Raw genomic sequence first — 20,578 nt, forward strand, 5'->3', positions numbered from 1 at the left:
TGGTTCTATTTTAAAAGTTAAATCCAGTAGAACAATGCTCCCAAACTCTATTGTTCATGAGAAACTTAGGGTGGGACTTTCTCGTTCCAAATTCATGTATCAGGGGCCCACCCAGGAATTCTGATTCAAATAGGTCTGGGGGATTTTCGCCGAGCAATTCCAATGATTCTAGTGAAACTTTGCAGTTCCTTAAGACTCTGACAGTCAAGTCTCAGCACATAAATTGCTATGTAATTACAACGGAGATGTAATTGTGGACAGGACTGCAACTGCTCGTGGTAGAAAGAACTTCCCACACTGTGCTGAAAGAAGGCTGACAACGCAATCAGAAGTCTTGGTTCTAGCTCCAGCTCTGGTACCATCCGGAAAGTCTCTGGGCACGTCAGAGCCTCACTGGTTCTTTCCACCTTCAATTCTCTGTTTTTTAATATGAGATATTCAGATATTTTTCCCCTCTGGAAAGGGTTTTTAGTAAGTCTATTGATCTTTTAGCAATTTATTTTTTTTAATGGTCAGAAGTTTTTCATATTTTTATATACATTGGTATCCCAGCACTTCCCAGCCCAGACTTATTTATCATTTAATTTCTTAATCCTTAGAATGAGAATGCTAAAGAAAACATCTAATCACGATATTCCTATTCTTCTACTCACTCTCATTCAAGAACTGACATGTCCTGCACAGGGAAGCCAGGGGTTATTAAAGAGCATGGGATTTGGAAAGGGAGGACTTGGGTTTGAATCTGTATCTTTGGTAAGTCCAAAATAACTGATTTTAAAAGTTAACCTTCAGGGGTCTCAGATCTTTTATCCCCACCTCTCTAAAAAGCAGAGGTTATAGTGACCACTGTTTCACATAGTTGGGGAAGATAAAATGGTACATTCTATGACTATTACATAATAGTTGTAAAGCATGGTGACTGTGCCTGGTTTCAAATATAATGACCGATGTCCAAGTGCAACTGTACAATAGCTGCTTTAGTGAGTTGGCTGATATTCCTATTCATCTGAATTGGTCATCTGTGAGGAAGAATAAAAAGCCGTGCCCATGACCACCTAGCAGCAAATTGTAGAGCGAAATGTTAGATTTTAGTTGGGGAGGCTTCTTCTTTCCTAAAAAAGAAATTGGATCCGTAATTTTACCTTCCCACAAAGATTCGCTTGGAAAAATGTTGTATCAAATGCGCCAATAGAAGTGGATGGTTCCTGCTTTGACTATTATTAACCAATATCTAGAAAATTTGCAGTCATGTATGCATGCAGACACAAAACGACTCATGACTGATTTCAGAAAGTACCACTTAGAGATCGATCCCTAATGTAATTGGATAACCACGTAATTACATGAGGCAAAGAAGGGAGGTGATGGGACAGTTCCCCATAATCTAGGGTCTCCCTAAGAAATACATCCTCAAAAGCACAGGACCCCTGTGTCCTACCCCTGTCACCCAAATCGTATGGGACTGATACCATTGTTGCTTTGTGGTTTGGAGGGATTGTCCATGCCTTGGAACTTTCCTCTTTCATAATGAGTTGAATGCTCTTACTGAAAGTTATTTGAGCATGCTTAATGGAGGCAAAGATGCATTGTGATTTTTAAGAAAGATATAGCTTTATGGTTTTGTAATGGTCCACAGAGGAAATTTGTATATTTCTTCTCTTCTTTCTTAACTTTTTTTTTTGAGGTTGGTAAGAAAGAAAGATATGCAGGGCTTATCAATCATTGTCTTTGATCTTCAGAGATGTGCTTTTCCATTGCTAGCTCAGTTGAATATAGTGGATGGAAGAAATAGTACTTTTCTTCTTCATCTCTTTGTAAATGTTGTTAGAGTTTCATAAAAGGCAAACTGCCACTGGATATGAGTTTTCCTTTGGCAACGTAAGTCATAAACAAAAGGCATTTTTTATGTTTGCATTTTGTATTGATGTAGTAAGAATTATGCCAACACACAATTGTGGGAATAGATTCAATTTTAATTATTTGTGCTTATTGCAAAGTATAAAAGGAAACCAAAGCCTAACATTCACATTTCTCTGTATTAGTATTATTCTAAAAGGAGTCATTTATTCTGTCAAGGGAAGAAAACATAAACATTGTGTACAGACTTCAATGTCAGATAAGAGGAGTTACTAGCCTTTAAAGCAATAGATACATTAAGTTCTGTGAATGTGTTTTTCTCTATGTATAATTAGATATGTGAAACTCATAACTACAACCAAATTTTAATATTAAATATTATATTGTTAATATTTATAGCAGGTGTAATTTCAAAAATATTTTGTATTGTTCTATTTTAAATTTATATATTATTTATTGGATATTTGAATTATTTAGTGGACTTCCTTTAGAGAACTCAACCTGTTTTCATACAGAACTTACACACTTTTAACCCTGAGGAGGTCATGGCTGACCTGAGAGATACAAACTCTTTTCTTAAATATTGTTCCATATATTGAGTATGTACATTCAAGGTCATGATTAGCTGCATGTTTGTAGGTGACTAATGCCAAACCATAATGTTTAAGCTATTGATTTGGTTATAACATGTGTTTCATAAGGGCATGTGGTATTTGATAGTATCTGAGAGACACTGCAGACTCCGGTCTGTGCTGGTGCCTTGAGCAGGGCAATATCGTTTGCAATGATAGAGATGCTCTGCAGAGCCAACTATTAAAAGTTCTGATTAATTAATGCTAAAGATGGTTTTTGCTTGCATTTTGAGCAATATCCATGTCTCCACTATTTGAAAAGCAAAAATTTTATTCTTCATGGTTTTATATTTATTTATTTAATATTTTCTAGATTGTAACTGAACATAAATAAAAAATCATGTATTTTTATTATATAAATATAATAAATGCAAATTTGTGGGGTTTTTAAAGTGTTTTCTTGCATTTCAGCACATGCTAGTGATGAATGTATCTCTCTGATACACACTACCTATGCTGTAATTGTTTTGACTGTGACCTCCACAGGTTTTAACATAAATTTTTATTTTGTAATCTTATTAGGTAAAATTCATCTGTAGTTTTAATAAATGTGTGTATCCATGTAATCACTACTTCATTCAAAATATACAACACTTTTATCATCCCAGGAAGTATCCTAGGGTCTCCTTGATGGATCCCTTTACATGTTTCATTTCAACACCTGCAGGCCTGATTGTTATCACTGTTGAGTAGTTCTGCCTGGTCAAAAGACAGGTATGAGTGGGAACACACAGTATGCACTCTTTTATGTTTGGCTTCTTTCTTTCTTTATTTTTAAACTTTTTTTATTGATGTTCTAATATAGTCATCTCCATTTTCCCACCACAACTTTCTCTCGCCCTACACACGCCCACCTCCCACCCTCAATCCCACCTCTCTTGGCTGTGTCCATGGGTACCTCATTCATGTTCATTTAAGTCCCTTTCCCTTCTTTCCCACATTATTTCCCTTTCCCCTCCCCTCTGGTTACTGTCAGTTTGTTGTCGATTTCAATGTCCCTGGTTATATTTTCCTTGCCAGTTCGTTTTGTTAATTAGGTTCCACTTATAGGTGAGATCATATGGTATTTGTCTTTCACTGCCTGGCTTACTTCACTGGCTTCTTACATTTAGTGTAATGCCTCTCTAATGTCTTTATGTGGTTCTATTTAAAACCAGTTTTTTCTTTTTATTAATGAATAACCTTTGATTGTACAGAAATATCACAATTTGATTATCCAGACAGTTGGGTTGTTTCTGGTTTTTAGCTATTATGAAATAAGCTGCTATGAACATTGATATAAAAGTTTTTGTGGACTTATGTTATCCTTTCTCTTGGGTAACACCTAAGGGTAGAATTTCTGGGTCACATGGTAATGTTATATTTAATTTTATGACAAACTGCTAGACATTTTTTCCAAAGTGGTTATATCATTTTATATTCCTGCCTACAATGAATGAGAAGCCTACTTTCTCCACATCTTTGGCAACCCTTGGTATTATCAGTCTCTTAATTTTTAGCCTCTAGTAGTTGTATAGTGGTGCCTCACTGTTGTTTTAATTTGTATGTCTCTGGTGCCTAATAGTGCTGAATACCTTTTCACATACTTATCGATAATTTACATGTCTTGTTTTGTGAGGTGTTCATTAAAATAGTCTTGTTCATTTTTGTTTGTGTTTTTTGTCTTGTTGTATGTCATATATATTCTGGATACAAGTATATACTTTCTCAGATAAATATATTGCAAATATTTTTTCCCAGTGTGTACAGCTAGTCTTTTATTTTTCTTATGGTATCGTTTGAAGAACAGAAGTCTAATATGTCTTTTTCTTTTGTGGTTAGCATGTGTGTGTGTGTTGGCTAAGAAATGTGTGCTTACTAACGTTGTGAAGATTTTCCCTTGTGCATTTTTATACAAATTTCATAGTTTGATTTTTTATGTTTATGTTTATAATACATTTTGAGTTAATTTTTCTATATCATATGAGTTATGTACCCAAGTTTGTCTGTTTGCTTTTCAAATGGTATTTAATTATTTGAGCACTATTTTTGAAAGATTCTTATGTTGTATGCTGTTTCTTGTTAAATTCAGTTATTAGTCCTAGTAAATTTTTAGATTCCTTAGTGTATTCTATAGTCGATCATATCTGTGAATAAGGGCCATTTTATTTTCTCCTTTTTAATATCTCTCTGTCTCTCTCTCTTTGCCTTATTTGCCATGACTACTACCTTCTGTATGATGTTGAGTAGAAAGAATGAGATTGTACACACTGGTCTTGTTCTTAGCCTTGAGGGGGAAGCGTTTGCTCCTTTGCTACTGACAGATGATGTTACATTTGGGTTTACATAGATGCCTTCCTCTTCTTCGTTACTTTTCCACCTTGTTTTTGGACTTCCATTCTATTTCCTTCATTGGCTTTTCAATGATACCTCGTTTTACCTCAGGTTTGCTCTAAGGCTAACAATATACGTTCTTGACTTATCAGTAAGTTTGCTTAGAGTTAATAAGCTACCACTTCACACTTCACGTCTTCTACTGAACCTGACACTTTACATTTCACACATTCCTCTTGCCATTTCACAAAAAATATGGGACACAAAGAGGAAAAGGACACCTTGTACACAGGGAGACCATGGTAGGAATGACAGCTGGGTTCTGAATAGAGACAATGGTGGTAAAAAGGAAATGGGATGCATTATTAAAGGGTTGGAGGGGAGATTTAATTATCCAGCAAAAAGTGTTTTCAAATTGATAGGGCAAGAAAGACATTTTTAGACAAACCAAAGTTGAGAATATTTATCACTAGAATACTTACACTACATGAATTACTATGTCCATCACACCAAAGGGAAATTATACCAAAGAGAAATATGTATCTACAAGAAGGAATGAAGAACAACAGAAATGGTAAATAACTGGAAAAATATAGATTGCTTTTTCTTCTCATTATTTCTTTAAAAGACAACTAATGATTCAAAGCAAAAATAATAGCAAGTTAGAATTTATCATATAAATAGAATGAAATGATATAGCTAAAACTTCATTAAAAGGGGGCAGGTAGACAGAATTACATTATTATTATGGTTGCTCTGGAGAGGGACTAGTCTAGTACCATTTACTTATCAGGGCTGGAAGCAGACATTTCTACAATTGAGAATTGATACACATTATAAAAACATTAAAGAATCTCATCTGACTCAGGAGAGATGATAGGAAGGAAAGAAAAAATGAGGTGAGGAAAGTGGAGGGAATAATGGGGTGGGAGGAAATTAGATAGGTGTCCCACCCCTCTCAGTTTTCAATACATCGTGGAATATAATTTTAACAAGTGCTTACTAGATGTGATCTGGGCCAGGAGTGTGGTAAGTGAAAGTTAATGGTTAATAAGGTGCTGTTTATATTTGAAAACCTAGTAGAGGAAAAATATTCATGTAAGAACAACTGCAATAAAATATGTTTGGGACTCAAATTACTGTTTGCATAAAGTTTTATTGAGCAAAAGGAAATTAATTTTACTTGAGTAGGAAAGTCTTCACAAAGGAAGTGATGCTTGAATTTGACCTTAAATGATAGGTAAGAGTTTATTTGTTAAAGGGTGTGTTGAGAGAGGAGGGGAAGTTGTTAGAGAAAGCATTTCAGACAAAGTGAAGTGTAAATATCATTTAAATACATTAGGGAATGTGTTTATCTTTGTGCCAGCAACAGAAAAGAAGATTGATATGTAAATCAAAATTTCAGCAAGGATTAACAAACAAACACCTTGATGCAGCAATAATGACTTGCATCTGGGCAAGGTACAGGAAAATTACTCATCACTACTTCTCAAAAATTTCATTAAATTAGGTTTCTTTACATGGGAACCTGATTATACATTCCATTCTGCTTTAGACTTATTGCAAGTTGCGTTAGAAATATTCAGTACATTTGTATTTCCCCTCTGGGAGTAGAGTGGGTAAGCAAGAAATATTATCCCTTTAAGTACACCTGACAGGAACAGATAATTTGCTAGATATTTGATTTACTGGCTAAAGCTATCTGAATATTGGAGTAGTCAGTGAGTCTCAGTTCTGCCAGCTCAGCCCAGCTCAAAAAATGTCACATTGGACATAATGTCCATGTGATCCATGAATTTTTATCTTAATACCGGGTCTATAACACTTAATCTATCACCTCTGTTCTCACTGCTCTCTCTCTGCCCCCCTTCCTCCCTCCCCTGTCTTTTCCTGGTTTTTGTCCTCCCTCCTTTTCTTCCTTTCTTTACCCTTGAAGAAATAGCTTGAGAAATTATGCAAAAATAAACAAAAACCATGATTAGTGTGGCTCAGGTGGCTGGGCATTGTTCTGCAAAGCAAAAAATCACTGGTTCGATTCCCAGTCAGGGCACATGCATGGGTGGCAGGTTCTGTCCCAGGTTGGGGCATGTGCAAGAAGCAACTGGTCAATGTTTCTCTCTCACATCAGTGTTTCTCTCCCTCTCTTTACCCCTCCCTTTCCCCCCCTCTAAAAATAAAATAAATAAAATCTTTAAAAATTACAGAAAATATACAAAAATATTACTGTTGATTCCTTTAATATAGTCAAGCCTTGATTGCTTGCTGCTTAAAATAGAGTAAACTAAATAGCTGGTGAATACCTGTTACTCTGAGAGCTATACATAGGCAGTAGAACCTGCAATATTTCCTGTAGGTCTCTGTGCACTCAATACCAGAGGTTCCTCTGTTCTTTTCTGAGTATGATTACACAATAGCAGCTGGGGAAATAGCATACCTAAACATCCTTTTTTTTTTTTTTTACTAATGATTAAGTTAATAATTTATTCTCCCCCCCAAATCTTTCAATAGGAGATCTGTGTCTACTCCTTCACCCTACATTTATATTAGTAGGATTTAACCGAAGATACATTAACAATGCTTTCAAACCAGATTTTCTTTGAGAAATATCTCAGATTCAAAGAGCATAAGGACTGAGTGGGTTGGGTAGTAAATATGGAGTCTGAAGGACTGACTAGTAAAGTTAAACTCTTAAAGTATTTCAATAGAACAGTTAACATTTATTTAGAACAAAGATTGTCCCAGTACTGTGTAAATGTTTTACGTGATCTCATTTATTCCTCATAATTTATGCTCATTTTTCTTACAACTTTCTGGTTTAGTTTGAAACATAATGGCGATTACTACCATTTATTGAGTACATACCCTGTGCCAAGGCCTTTAATTGCATTGTCTCTAAGTTTTACACGCATACTCAAAGATAGTCACCATCTCCATTTTAAAGGTGGAGCTCAGAGGGGTGAAGTAACTTGTCCAAGGTTCACAGCTTGTCAGCGTTTGAGCTGGGCATTGATTCGGGGTTACTCTGGTCCCGAGTCTCATCTGTTCCTCACCTCATAACTGAGGTGCCTGCTTTGTCATTTCTCATAAATCCACACTTTGGTGAAAACCATTTGAAAGGAAGCCTGTGAGAAGGAGAACAGAGTTAAATTATTTCTAGGCCCTGGTTATGATTTCTGTAGTGGAGACTCATTTTTAATGTTTATGGTAATTTGCATGAATTAGAAAAATTATAATACTCCCAAGAACATAAAAATTTGTTTACTTATATATATAGCAAATTTCCACCACTTAGCTTGGGTTTACTATTAATAATTGTTTTTGACTTTGAGATTTCAAAAACTCCATTTTGAAATAAAATTATTCTTTGAACATTCCAGAATGGCCTATTAAAAATCGAGTGCTTTGGCATAAATTAATCGAGTATATATTACTGAATGTTTTATGAATGTAGTGTAATATTTTTTATTTTCTCTGTCATGGTCTCTTTCTTTCACAGTATGCTTGGAAGACTACACCGAAGACTCTGGTACACTCACTTCTCCAAACTTCCCCAACAACTACCCCGACAACTGGCACTGCGTTTACAGGATCTCCGTGGGAACCAGCCAACAGATCGCACTGCACTTCACGAACTTCAGCTTGGAGGAGGCCATTGCGGGAGCATGTGTGGCAGATTTCGTGGAGATCAGGTGTGCATCTTTGTTTCATCATACTGTTTCTCACTATTTTTATTCATAATCTTTCCCAGAAAGGTTAATGAAAAAACATAGAAATTCTCTATAAAACTCCTTATAGTCCTCTTTTTTGTAAGATATAAAGTTTGTTATTTGGAGTCTGAGTTACTAGAAGAACAGAAAATTGTGTAAGATTCTGTGGTTATTTTGAAAGGATTCTTTAACTGGGACTGTTTGAAAATAGACTCCAGATTTTATTTGGGCAGAGTAAACAAATGTACTACCACTCTGAAATTAGATACTTGCTATTGTTGAGTAATTACTTTATGTAACATCAGTTTAAATTTTAAGCTGTTCAGTGTCCAGTTAGTCTGTATCACAAAATGATGCTTAAACAGCAACTTTATCTTAAGGTTTTCACAGAGTTTACGTGTTCAGATAATAGAAGCCTAGACTTACCAATTTCAGTGCAAGACGTACTTTCTTTAAATCTTTGCTACTTTGAAAGAATGTGATTAGTATGTTGTATTTGCAGTAAAGGTAAGTTAGCCTATCTACTGACATCTCTCCAGATCTTTAAATGAGTTAAATTTGGTTAATCGATTCGGTATGCATAGTGTTAAATATTTTATTTAGCATTTTAAAAGCCTGGAATCTTACACTATTTTATAGTAAAGTTTATTCTATGATATAAAGTAAGGAACTAAACAGAAATCACAATTGTCCCATATCATTCTAAAATATCATAATTGTCTTAATTTATAAAAATTAATCATTGGGTTTTAATGTTGAGTGAATCCTTTTTCTAAAATAAGCTGCAGATTATAAACTAGAATTAAGACTCCAGAAGTTCTTGAAGACAGAATTATTTTAAAAATTTTGCTATGTAAATCAGATATGATATGTTTTAAATATTTTCTTAGAAGAAAAATTTTTAAAGGAAAACATGTCAGGCTTCCTCTGTAAAATTAAACAACATTTTTTTATACTTTTAATAAGTATGGTTTTTTTTATCTGGTGTTCTCTGACATTTGCCAGACACTGTACTTGAGAAGGAGAAGACTAAACACTATGTCTCAGTTTGCAGTTGACTATGGCAAATGTTATGCCAACCATAAATGATGGTTATTCCTTATTAAATTCTTCAATACTACTTAATAAATTGAAAACTTGAAGTGTTGCTTTTTTAGAGTATTTTTGGGAGACATTGTTTGGCATAAACTAATCTGTTTGTAATCTCAAAGTTCAAATAATGTTAAATGTTTATACAGTAATATTATCAATAACCCAATGAATGTTCATACCTGTATTTTGTTACAGAGATGGAGGCTATGAAACTTCACCACTCCTGGGAAAATATTGTGGCCCAAACCCACCTCCAAGAATCATCTCTCACAGTAACAAATTATGGTTGCAATTTAAGAGCGACTTCTTTGAGTCAAAGTCTGGATTCTCAGCTTACTGGGATGGATCATTAACAGGTAAATAGCAAAAAGCTATCTTTTATTGTTGAGTCCAATTGAGTTGGTATTTTGGTTTTTGCACTGTCATACTCTTATTCATATTTTTCCATCTGCATTTTGTGATTACTATGTATAATAAACTTCAACATTGTAAATATTTCTGAATTAATAGCAGCCTTTTGTTTTTGAAAGACAAAGTAAGGGAAAATGTTCTGGCTTCATGGTATATTTCATTAAGCTGGTCGTCTTGGTCAAGAAAGGAAAGTACATTGACATGAATTGGGATTCTAGGCTAGCTACTCTTTGGTGATGTAGTTGTTTTGAAATTTTGGTTAAAAGAAGGAGAAACAGTAGCGCCAATTTGATATAGATAAGAAGGCTCAGTTTTACCAGAAAGAAAGGCAATGCCTCACTGCATCTCTTTCTCCGACAGGCTGCGGGGGCAATCTCACCACTCCCACGGGCACGTTCACATCCCCCAACTACCCAATGCCCTATTACCACAGCTCCGAATGCTACTGGTTGTTGAAGTCCAGCCATGGCAGCCCGTTTGAGCTGGAATTTGAAGAGTTTCACCTGGAGCATCATCCAGACTGTACTTTAGATTATCTGGCTGTATGTATACAAGTTTCAGTCGTATCATCCACTGCTTCCTCCTGGCCCAACACACATTAAGTGCATTTATTTTTTATTTTTGAGATTTGAAAGAGGGGAACATTTACACAAAGCATCCGCATAAACATTTTAAACAGAATAAAAAATTAAAAGAAAATTTGATGAAAATGACTTGTCTTCTAAGTATAGCCTGTATTACTGAATGACTAGGTATTTAGATACATGTGTTAAAATATATTGAATGTGAACAATATATGCACTAAATATTAAGATATATTAAATATGATTTAAAGCTTACTGAAAGGGGTTATGAGATTTATAACAATTATTATCTATGTACTTTCTATATATGCAGTGCGAAATGACAGTTTAGAGGACCACATGGTGAGTTAGAAAAGGTAATTGAAGTCATCCATGTATGACTTTTTACAGTGCCAGAAATTCTGCCTTTTCCATTGAAAGCAATCTAAATCTAAAAATTTATTAAAATGTTATAAATTATAAACTATGAAATAAAAAAACAAGGAGAACCACTGATAACCGGTATGGTCTCAAAAATATGTATTAGTCTTTTATTTTTCAATCTTCAGTTTTCAACCTGGGTTCACACGTTTACTACTATATGCAACCGTGACTAAGTGGCCCCAGTTCACGGCCCAGATCTGTAGACATTGAAATGTAGTTTTTAAAGATATACTGATTCAGGGTTAGTCTTTTGTTATGTCATATATGTATTTCTTCTCCAGTTCTTAAAGATTGCAGTTGCCTTTACATAATTATTTACATATTTAAAGCCATGTCATCTGACATTTACAATATTTTACTGAAGGTATATGATGGCCCAAGTATCACCTCTCATCTGCTCACTCAGCTCTGTGGGAGTGAGAAACCACCTCTCATTCGGTCTAGTGGAGACAGCATGTTTTTAAAACTGAGGACAGATGAAGGTCAGCAAGGAGGTGGCTTCCTGGCCAAATACCAGCAGAGTAAGTATGTATACTGGCTGCTTGATGCCTGCAGTGGGCCTTCAATCTTTTGGTGAATGAAACAAACTAAAATAAGGATAAGCCACTTGTTTGAGCCATTGAAATAAATCTTATCTACTTACTGAGAAAATTTTAACTACTTGAGGGAGAAATGCTCATGCATTAAATTTATCATATAACTAAAGCATGTGGTAAAATATGCTGAAATACTTGCAATGCAGCTAAAGAGCAGTTTAACAGATTAATAGCTAATGAGTTTTCATTTATATCAAACATTGTGATTTTCTAATTAGACATTATTCCATTGTACATGCTATCTCCCACACATTTTTTTTTTTGTCTTGTACTGCAAAAGGTAGTATGGGCCTTGTGAGTCACACATAGAATAGGTACATCCTTGACTGTGGAAAAATCTGGTCTTTGTAGAGATGTCATATTAAAATCTGCTTTCCCGTAAGGCTGCCTGGTGGAATTAAAGTTTTGAACAGAAAGTCCAGGGGCTGAGGGGTTTATCCTGCCTGGGAAGGTCACCTTTCTTCTCTGGGGTTCCAGGACTTTTTCTCTTAAAAAAAAAATTCAATTAGGTGATTGTGAAAGCCCCTTTCTAGCCCTAGAATTAAACTTTCCAGCTAGCTTCAAAATGGACATTCAGGAACAAGGTTTTCTTGATTTGTTACTTAATAAACACTTCTGTTTTTGAAAGTACCATTCCTTGTCCCACTAAATCTAATTTTATTCATAATTTTGACACAACTACCTAAAAATGGAATTGAAGTCACAAAATTATCATCTGAATTTACAATATACCTTTGGATTAGTTGAGAATATTTATGTTTAACTTCGTGTAAATTTGAAGACTCATATTCACTTATATCTGGGGGTTAGGCTGAACTGTAGAGAGTTTTGAATACTGAGTTTTAATTATATGTAATTTATTCTTTAGAAATTCATCATTAGTGCATGAAAAGCCCTCCGAAATTTTAGCAAGGGTATATCCGGTTGAGCATATAATACTTTCTCTCATTTTATTATTGCTGTGCTAATTTGTTTATCAGTTACTTTTTATTTCTATGATATTTTATTTTTCTCTCACAATTGCAGAACACTAAAGGAACAATTTAGTGCACATAGGTCCTTAAAGGTAAAAATCAGAGGTAACCAGTGAGATTTTCTCTGTAATTTGCCATTTGAAATTAGAGGTTTGCAGATAGTATGATCTTCGAGCACTGACAGCAGCCCCTGTGAGTTAACAGAATATATTTTCCTCTGCCCAGTTTTGTTGTCACTGGGGCTCACGGGACCTGTCTGCCTAACCGGTGTAACTTCTTGCAGGCATCTAAAACCACAAGATCATCTTTAGAAGTCCTCTGCAGACAGGATTGTGCCCTAAAAGTATTCAAAGAGAAACAGTTTGAGCATTCCCCTACTCCAGCAAAGGCAGATTTTTTGAAGAGCCACAAGTGTTTACTTTTTCAAACCAAAGTTTAGAAATGGTATGCTCCAGGCATCTGCCAGGATGCTGTGTGGTGGGAGAAATGCATATGAACCACATTCTTCAGAGACGACTTTTTCTATGTAATATTTATTTTCCCAATTTTTAATACACATCAGGCAGACGATATAATAAAGACAAATCATTAGGCTTGGTTGAATTTGGTACTGACTGCCAGGACAAACCACACCTAGTCCACAGTTACCTAGGATAGTTTGGTTGAAAAATAACCTGAAGAAAATGCCACCATCGGATTGAAGACTTTTTTAAAAAGTTTAAGACTTTCAGTTTTCTTTAAATCCTGTACATTCCCCTATTTGTTTGGTACTTCCTGATGACTAACTAGAGGAATAGTGGAGCCTTTATTGTGAATTTCATGCTGACTTTTGAATTCAACAAAGCCATGTTGTTATTCATTTTTAGCATTCACATAGAACTTTGTGTTTTTAAACTGTTGAATTTAAAGGTCAAGATTTCTGTCCCTTCTAAATGTTAAAGTTAGACAAACAGAAGCATAGAATGTTTAATGCACTTCTCTAAACAAACAAATCTCTGAGCAGCGCTGAGCTATTCAGCATTCCACCAAATCACAGGAATAGGATGCCCGAGTAACAAAGGCAATTTTCATGATCCTTTAAAGTTGGTGAATTCACTTAAGCATTATTGCACATTTGTTCTAGTGGAGACCCTTTCACTCTAAAAATACCACATCAAATATATATATTGTGAAACACACATACACACACACACTTTTTAAACCTAGATCTTTGAAAAAGAAATCTCACACACATTTTGGAGCAATTTTAACATATTTGATAATGGATCCTAACAATCATGGTTATTTTTTCCAGCATGTAAGAACGTGATGATTGTGAATCAAACCCATGGCATCTTAGAGAGTATACATTTTCCAAATCCCTACTCTGAAAATCAACGTTGCAACTGGACCATCCAAGCAACAACTGGCAACACCGTGAATTACACATTTTTAGACTTTGAATTGGAAAATCACATAAACTGCTCCACAGACTATTTAGAGGTATGTATTCTGAAGCAAAGTAAATCGCTGTCTTTTCTGATCATGTTTGGCAAGCCAAACTACGAGTAGTAATGTTTTGCAGAACCAAATTCCTAACCCTATCCTACACACCTGTAATACACCAACTAGCCACGGTGTTTAACAAGAATATTCATGCATATTCTCTGCCTTATCTTAATATTTAATTTCCTAAATTATATACACAAAGAACTATCTATGTTTTTAGGTTTCATTATAATTTCTGGACTGACTGGCCTCATATTATTTAAATAATACAGAAGTAGAAGAATAACTTCTATTTTTTATCAGTTGTTTTTATGTTTTCTCTCTATAAACAAGAGATCAGAAAAATGTTTGGATTTCGTGGCTTTATTTAATTTGCCTGATACTAAGAATCATGGTATGTTTCCATGAATTTATGCACATTTTAGTCAATTTTTCTTTTTTGTAAAACAGAAGTTTCTGTTTGTTATAATAATGACCACCAGTGACTCTTACTCAACTCTCTATATACAATGCTATGCAATAAAAGTTGCTTGAAAATTAGGGAACTCAAAATATGAGGTAATCTGCTATTTTCATAAGATATTTTATTTACAAGAGCCTTTTTGCTAACTTTTCAACATTTTAGGGCTATAGATTGTAAAGGGAGGCAGCTATTTTGTTTTGTTAATTAATTATGCATTCATGTATAAAATATATGTTTATAAACTATCATATTAATTTAGAAATATTGATTTCCACTCTCATACATCATGAAGTAATTTTACTCAAACAATTTACATATATGTTGACATCTAGTTTTCTTCATTAATAAAATTACTTTTTGAATCATCTAACATGTCATTTTTATACTCATCTTCACTGTTAATATACAGTACATTTGAATGATGTTTTCAATAGAAGTCTTTTCTGAAGTAACAAGTACCAGCTCAGATAATACTAGGACACCTCCCCCATCCTGTCTATCCGCAGCGCAGTGGTTCCGTGTTTTTCTCTCTAAGGTGACCAGCAACTTCCAGAGGTCTTTCTTATAAAGACTTCCAACATCCAGCATTTGTAATTTTGATGACATATTCTCAGGAAAAAGAAAAAAACTTTATCCTTGTAACATTTTTAACCCTCTTTTTACCAATTCTTAAAAAAAAAAAACTACCATCAATTGAGGTTGTTCAAAGTTAGCATTTTTTTTCTGAATAGCACTTTTCTCTTTCAAAACGAAAAAAAGAAGCTTCCTATACTTTGAGAGGTTTTCTAAAGTCCTGACTACATGGACTGCCTGGTTGAGGGATAATTGTATAGTTAAAGAACCCTTGCCTTATATTTTGAAAAGTTCAATGTTATAGAAATAGTAGCCAAGGTGTTCACCCATTAGAAAGTTATATTTACTAGTATTTAAAGACAACATGATACAACATAAAACAAACAGAAGTATGAACTTGACAACAGCTTTTAAGTCCATTTTCCTTGATCTAGTGTTTAGATGGTCTTCACAAGCTTAATAACGGTGTGCTTTTCTCAATTACCTGGAGTGGCCACTTTTTCTTTTTCTAAAAATTTTTAAATTGAATTTTACAGAGAGAGAGAGAGAGACAGAGAGGGAGAGAGAGAGAAAGAGAAAGAAAGACACAGGTAGACATGGATTTGTTGTTCCACTTATTTATCCATTCATTGACAATTCTTGTATGTGCTCTGACCAGGGATCAAACCTGCAACCTTGGCATATCAGGACAATGCTCTAACCACCTGAGCTACCTGGCCAGGGGAGCCATTTTTTCTTTTCTTCACATGGTGAGATCTTGATGATTCTTTACAAAAAAAGTTGCAAAGTTGCTTTCAAAGCCCCTGTTCATACCACAAACACAGCAGGCTATACTATAGTTTTACCAGTTGTGATTGTATCCATATGCCCTACTGCACTCCAAGATCTGTGAAGGTGGAAGCTGTCTTCTACTAACTTTATAACCCAGGGACTGCTTATAGAGTTGGAATCTTATAAGAGTTTAGTAAGTTCAGGGGAAATTGAATGTCACGGCCATATTTTAACATCAGCCTAATGATAGCTACTAACTAATGAGAAAAAACTGAATTCCAAACTGGCCTTTTGGTATAAGTCCTACACAGTCATTGCAATTCTGTCACTTTGAGCACAAACTGAGATAGATCTCACGACCTTGCAAGCAGTGCATATGTTACAATGTGCTAGGCCCCAGGTTGTGATTTGATAAAACATGATGGAGAAAGCTGCAGTGAAGAGGGAGCTTTTGAACTAGACTTTAAAGGAGGCTTTGGCAATAAGAATGTGGAGGAAATGAAATGAAACCTTTCCAGGGCCTAGAGTGCCTACCTCTGGACTAACTTGAGGAACAGTAACAAGGCCCATCAGATAACTTTTGGAGGTGTTTGTAAACTGTTAAATAAAAAAATACTTGTTCCAATGACTGCAGAGCAGCTCATGAGAGGCCCCTCATGGACAACGGTATGGGTGTGCCCTCTGTCTTGTGCAACACTGATGGGGAAAGCAGTGAAAATACAGAACGAGAACCAGAAGTTCAGCAAAGGCTTCCAAGGAATGACACTCTTGACAGAGGGAGGAGATTTTTTCCATTTCTTTAAGCCAAGGGGCAATAGCAATCTCTACAATGGCTGGTCTATGATGGAAAATTTAAAAACACAAATAACCATTAAAGGAGAGCAAAGCCTCGAACACAAACTCTAGTGTTCATTATTTTAATAACTTGGAGTTAAAGGTTCTTTTTTTCAAGCGACTGAGCCAAGTATCAATTGAGTGGCTGTTACTGCAGCCAGAATTGAATTATTTTGAATTAATAAAACTGAAACTATGAAAGGACTTGGTTAGGTGCTGGGTGGACATTGTGCCCAACTTTGCTGAGAGGTGTGGGTTAGTATAAGCCCATTGGGAATCTAATCCATCCTTCGTTATTTTGTCTTCTGGGCAAAAATAAATAATTGAGATTTGGAAATGAAATATTTAATGGGAGGAAGGGTCATTTGCTTAAAGGAGTAATACCATATTGCTTATACAGTTATGGGAATTCTTCCTCTGTTTTACAGCTTGATTTCATTTTTTTCATTTTTATTTTGAGTCTCAGTCTCCATATGGAAGAGGAGATTTTTATAGGTGAGTGCATATACAAGCAGAAGTGATGGATTTGGCTGAAATCAGCACACAGGTGTACAGGGAGGCCAGGGCATGTATTAGGTCAACTTGGAGCATATGCATGGTGAGAAAAGGAAGGGGGGAAACTAGGAGATTTTTATGTTATGGAAACTGAAGGAAGAGATTATATTAGATGATGACAGCAATCAATCAGGTGAGATTCTCCCACAGGGTCAAGAAAGGTCAGGGTTGAGCAGTGTCCCTTGGAGAGCAGTGTGACTCTGGGCAGAGCAGTGTGTGAGGGATGGTGGGAGCAGGAACAAGACTGTAGAGTGAAGAGGCATGAATTCAGTGTCTGAGTTTGCTCAAACAAATCATCGTTAAGTCTCGGCCTCTGTACCCCAATCCTTATCCTTCATTTCCCTAACTGGTCCTCAAGTAGCAAGCTTCCATGGCACACCCACCTTTGCATGTTCTCTTGTATGTCAGTGTCTCTTAAAATGTGGCCTGGGACTGGATGTAACACCCCAACTAACCAATCCAGGACTGAGTATGCTGGGACTGTATCACCTGGTTCATATACTTCTGATATATGTAGGCTGAGGTTAAATGAGTTTATCGTTAGTCAAGTCACAATGCTGGACTACATTACGACCTGTAATCTCTAAGTCATTTTTACATGAATTGTAGTGGCTGCATAGCCAACCCCAGCATATTATTCCTAGTAAATTATATTTGACGATTCCTCTAAATCCTGAATCTCCGGCCTTTAGAACACTAGTCATTTGTGTAGATGCCCTTTGGCCATTGGCCTGCTAGTTCCTCAAAAGTAATTGATTAAAATGTCAGACCAAGTGGTGCCTATTTTCAATACTCCAAAATGATAGGTTTGTTCGATTTAAATGATCTATTATTGAACACTTTTCCAATAGCACCATTCAAACAGCTTGGTAATAGTAATAGCTGATCTTTATCGAGCACTCACTATTTGCTAGGTAATGACGACAGCAACCCTGTAATAGAGGAAATATTATACCCATTTTGTGGGTGAGACAGTTGAGGTAAACACCCACGTTGTCCACAATCACAAAGATTATAGGCAGCAAAGCCAAGCTTTCTACCAGGCTCTGTGGCTCCAGGCTGATGCTCTTAGCTGTAATACCACACATCCTTTGTCTATGCACTCTTACACAGTTTTCTGCCCCCCTCAGAGGTGACATGAGGGAGTGTCCTAGAAACCCTTGGATCTGCCACTTTGCTGACACTGTCACAAAGAGAAATTACGTTATTTTAGCATGGCTTCTTCATGGAGAAGCAGTAGTCATTTATTATAATCACTTCTTTGTCATTGCTGACAAATTATTTTTAGCATCCAGTTTAGAATTTTTGAAAAAAATTACTGTCAATTTTACTCATCTGTGAGGTTCCAAAATCTCTCCCACAGTTTGGAAGTTGAATCATTTTTACTTCAGACCTCTGGCAGTCCTCTTTTTTCATTGTTCTACTTTATAGTCTTGGTTGCAGGTACACACTCCAACTGAACCCTGTAGGAAAAATTAATGTTTGTGAAAGGACTGCTACTCTGAGGAAAGTGAGAAGCCTCATGACACGCAGAATAAACTGGAAAGCTGGGAGAAGGTAGAAAAGAAAGCAGCTTAGTGGATGCTCCTGTCTGTCTCACTGCTTCTTTGCTTCTCCCTGCATTGCACACACCATTCCCATCTCTCTCCCTAAAAATGTCCTGGATTTCTGCAACCTCACAATTTTAGCTTCAATACGGCCACCTCAGCCATGACTTTACATCTTTACATGACCTTTCATCTCAAGTACTTACAACCAACCAGAGCTTGCCTGGTCAACAAATTAGCCTCTCAGGTGGCTCACCTTTTTGAGTGTGACAGCAAAGGTGTGAGTCTAGCCGGTTTGGGGACAGGTGCCCCTCCAGGCAGCACAGCCAAATCACACACCTGTCTGTGCCCACCGGTCACATGTGTGGGCAGAGGCAGGGCCATGGCTTCCCCTGTCACGCTAAAACATTTCTTACATGCGTTCAGCAAGATTACAAAGTTAGTTCTGCAGTGACTGTAACTTTCAGTGCTGCAGTATGCAATTCATTTAAACTTGAACAAATTCTTTTAGAAGTTTGATCATCTTATCTTCTAAATTGGATTTCAGTGTCTCTTCTTCCAGTTGCAAAACCACATGAGGCAAGTTTCTACTTCCCCTTCAGCATGCTATGCTGTCTTCTGCTGGGGCTGGCCCAACCCTCATCTCTGTCTTTCTTTGCCCCAATGATTGCTTTAAAAAACAGACATTTTCCCCCTAACTGTGCTGTTTCCCAAAGTTGGCTAACTTGTATGTATGCTCATAAAATGGTCAGAAAGCTCTTATGTAGCTGTATGAATTCTTCTTCATTGATTTTTTCAGAAGTTTTACCTTTTATTGCTGTAAAAGTTATTCTTGACTTTGTGGACTCTTTCCTTTTCCTGTGGCTTCCCTTGTTTCTTTCACTGGTCTGTGGGCACAGATCTCTTTTCAAAGTCGGGCTCCCCCAAACCCGAGGCCTGTGACTAATGTGTGCAGTGCTCACAGGCACCAAGGAACTCGACCCTGCTCTCCTGACATTTTGGTCACTCCTGCGTTAGCAACCACTTGTTTGCTGGGCAGAATTAGCACAGGGCAGCACTTGTCCTCACTGCCTACACTCCGAGAGAGAAGGACGTGGAAAGAATTACTCAGGTATCACAAGAAACACCTGAGAGATGTCTGGATGGTTGAAATTATCTCCCCATGGTCATCCCCTTTATCTCTTTTTGCTTCCTTTTTTCCTTTGTTAAAAATTGTGGTCTCTAGTGAGGAACAGGCTGATACTAGAGGATAAAGCCCCTACAACCAGCTGCTAAGTCTGGCTGCATTCCACATTCCAGAATCACCTGGGGATCTTGCTGTAAAACATATTCCTAGACCTCACCCCAACCCACTCGATCAAAATCTCTGGGGATTTCAATATGCGAGCCCCCGCACCCCGAGTCTGTAGCCCATTTCTACTGTGACAGCAGGTCGTATCCTCACTTCAAAGCTCTCTTCTGGGAAATTATAAGTATTTTAATAGGTATCCTCCTAACATACACCTTTGAATGCTACTAAAGTTTCTTTGTTAACAGGTCTTATTTTCCAATTGCCATAGCTGAATTATATACTTTATCTCATCAAGGCCTGGAGATATTGTTATTGTATTTATCTCATTATGTAGAAATGTCAGATGTGCTTTAAAATATTTGAATTCTGATCCTAAACGTTCTCCCCTCTTTCCTTCTTTGGCACCTTTGCCACTATTGTCTTCCATCACATCCTTTTGTACCTCTTCCTTTTCCATTATGTCAGTT

General features: G+C 36.3%; 1 protein-coding gene across 1 annotated transcript in view; it reads left to right on the forward strand.

Moving 5' to 3' along the window:
• The window catches only part of CUBN (cubilin), a 251,860-nt gene that overhangs the window by 51,585 nt on the left and 179,697 nt on the right, over nt 1–20,578 (forward strand). Inside the window, exons 23-27 of the mRNA XM_045858052.1 lie at nt 8,299–8,491; nt 9,797–9,957; nt 10,373–10,554; nt 11,384–11,540; nt 13,884–14,071. Of these exons, the coding sequence (XP_045714008.1) occupies nt 8,299–8,491; nt 9,797–9,957; nt 10,373–10,554; nt 11,384–11,540; nt 13,884–14,071 (881 nt within the window). The remainder of the gene's footprint in view (nt 1–8,298; nt 8,492–9,796; nt 9,958–10,372; nt 10,555–11,383; nt 11,541–13,883; nt 14,072–20,578) is intronic.

This window comes from Phyllostomus hastatus, unplaced genomic scaffold (genome assembly GCF_019186645.2).
Source record: "Phyllostomus hastatus isolate PE091 unplaced genomic scaffold, TTU_PhHast_1.1 phas_scaffold_1674, whole genome shotgun sequence".
Lineage (NCBI taxonomy): Eukaryota > Metazoa > Chordata > Mammalia > Chiroptera > Phyllostomidae > Phyllostomus > Phyllostomus hastatus.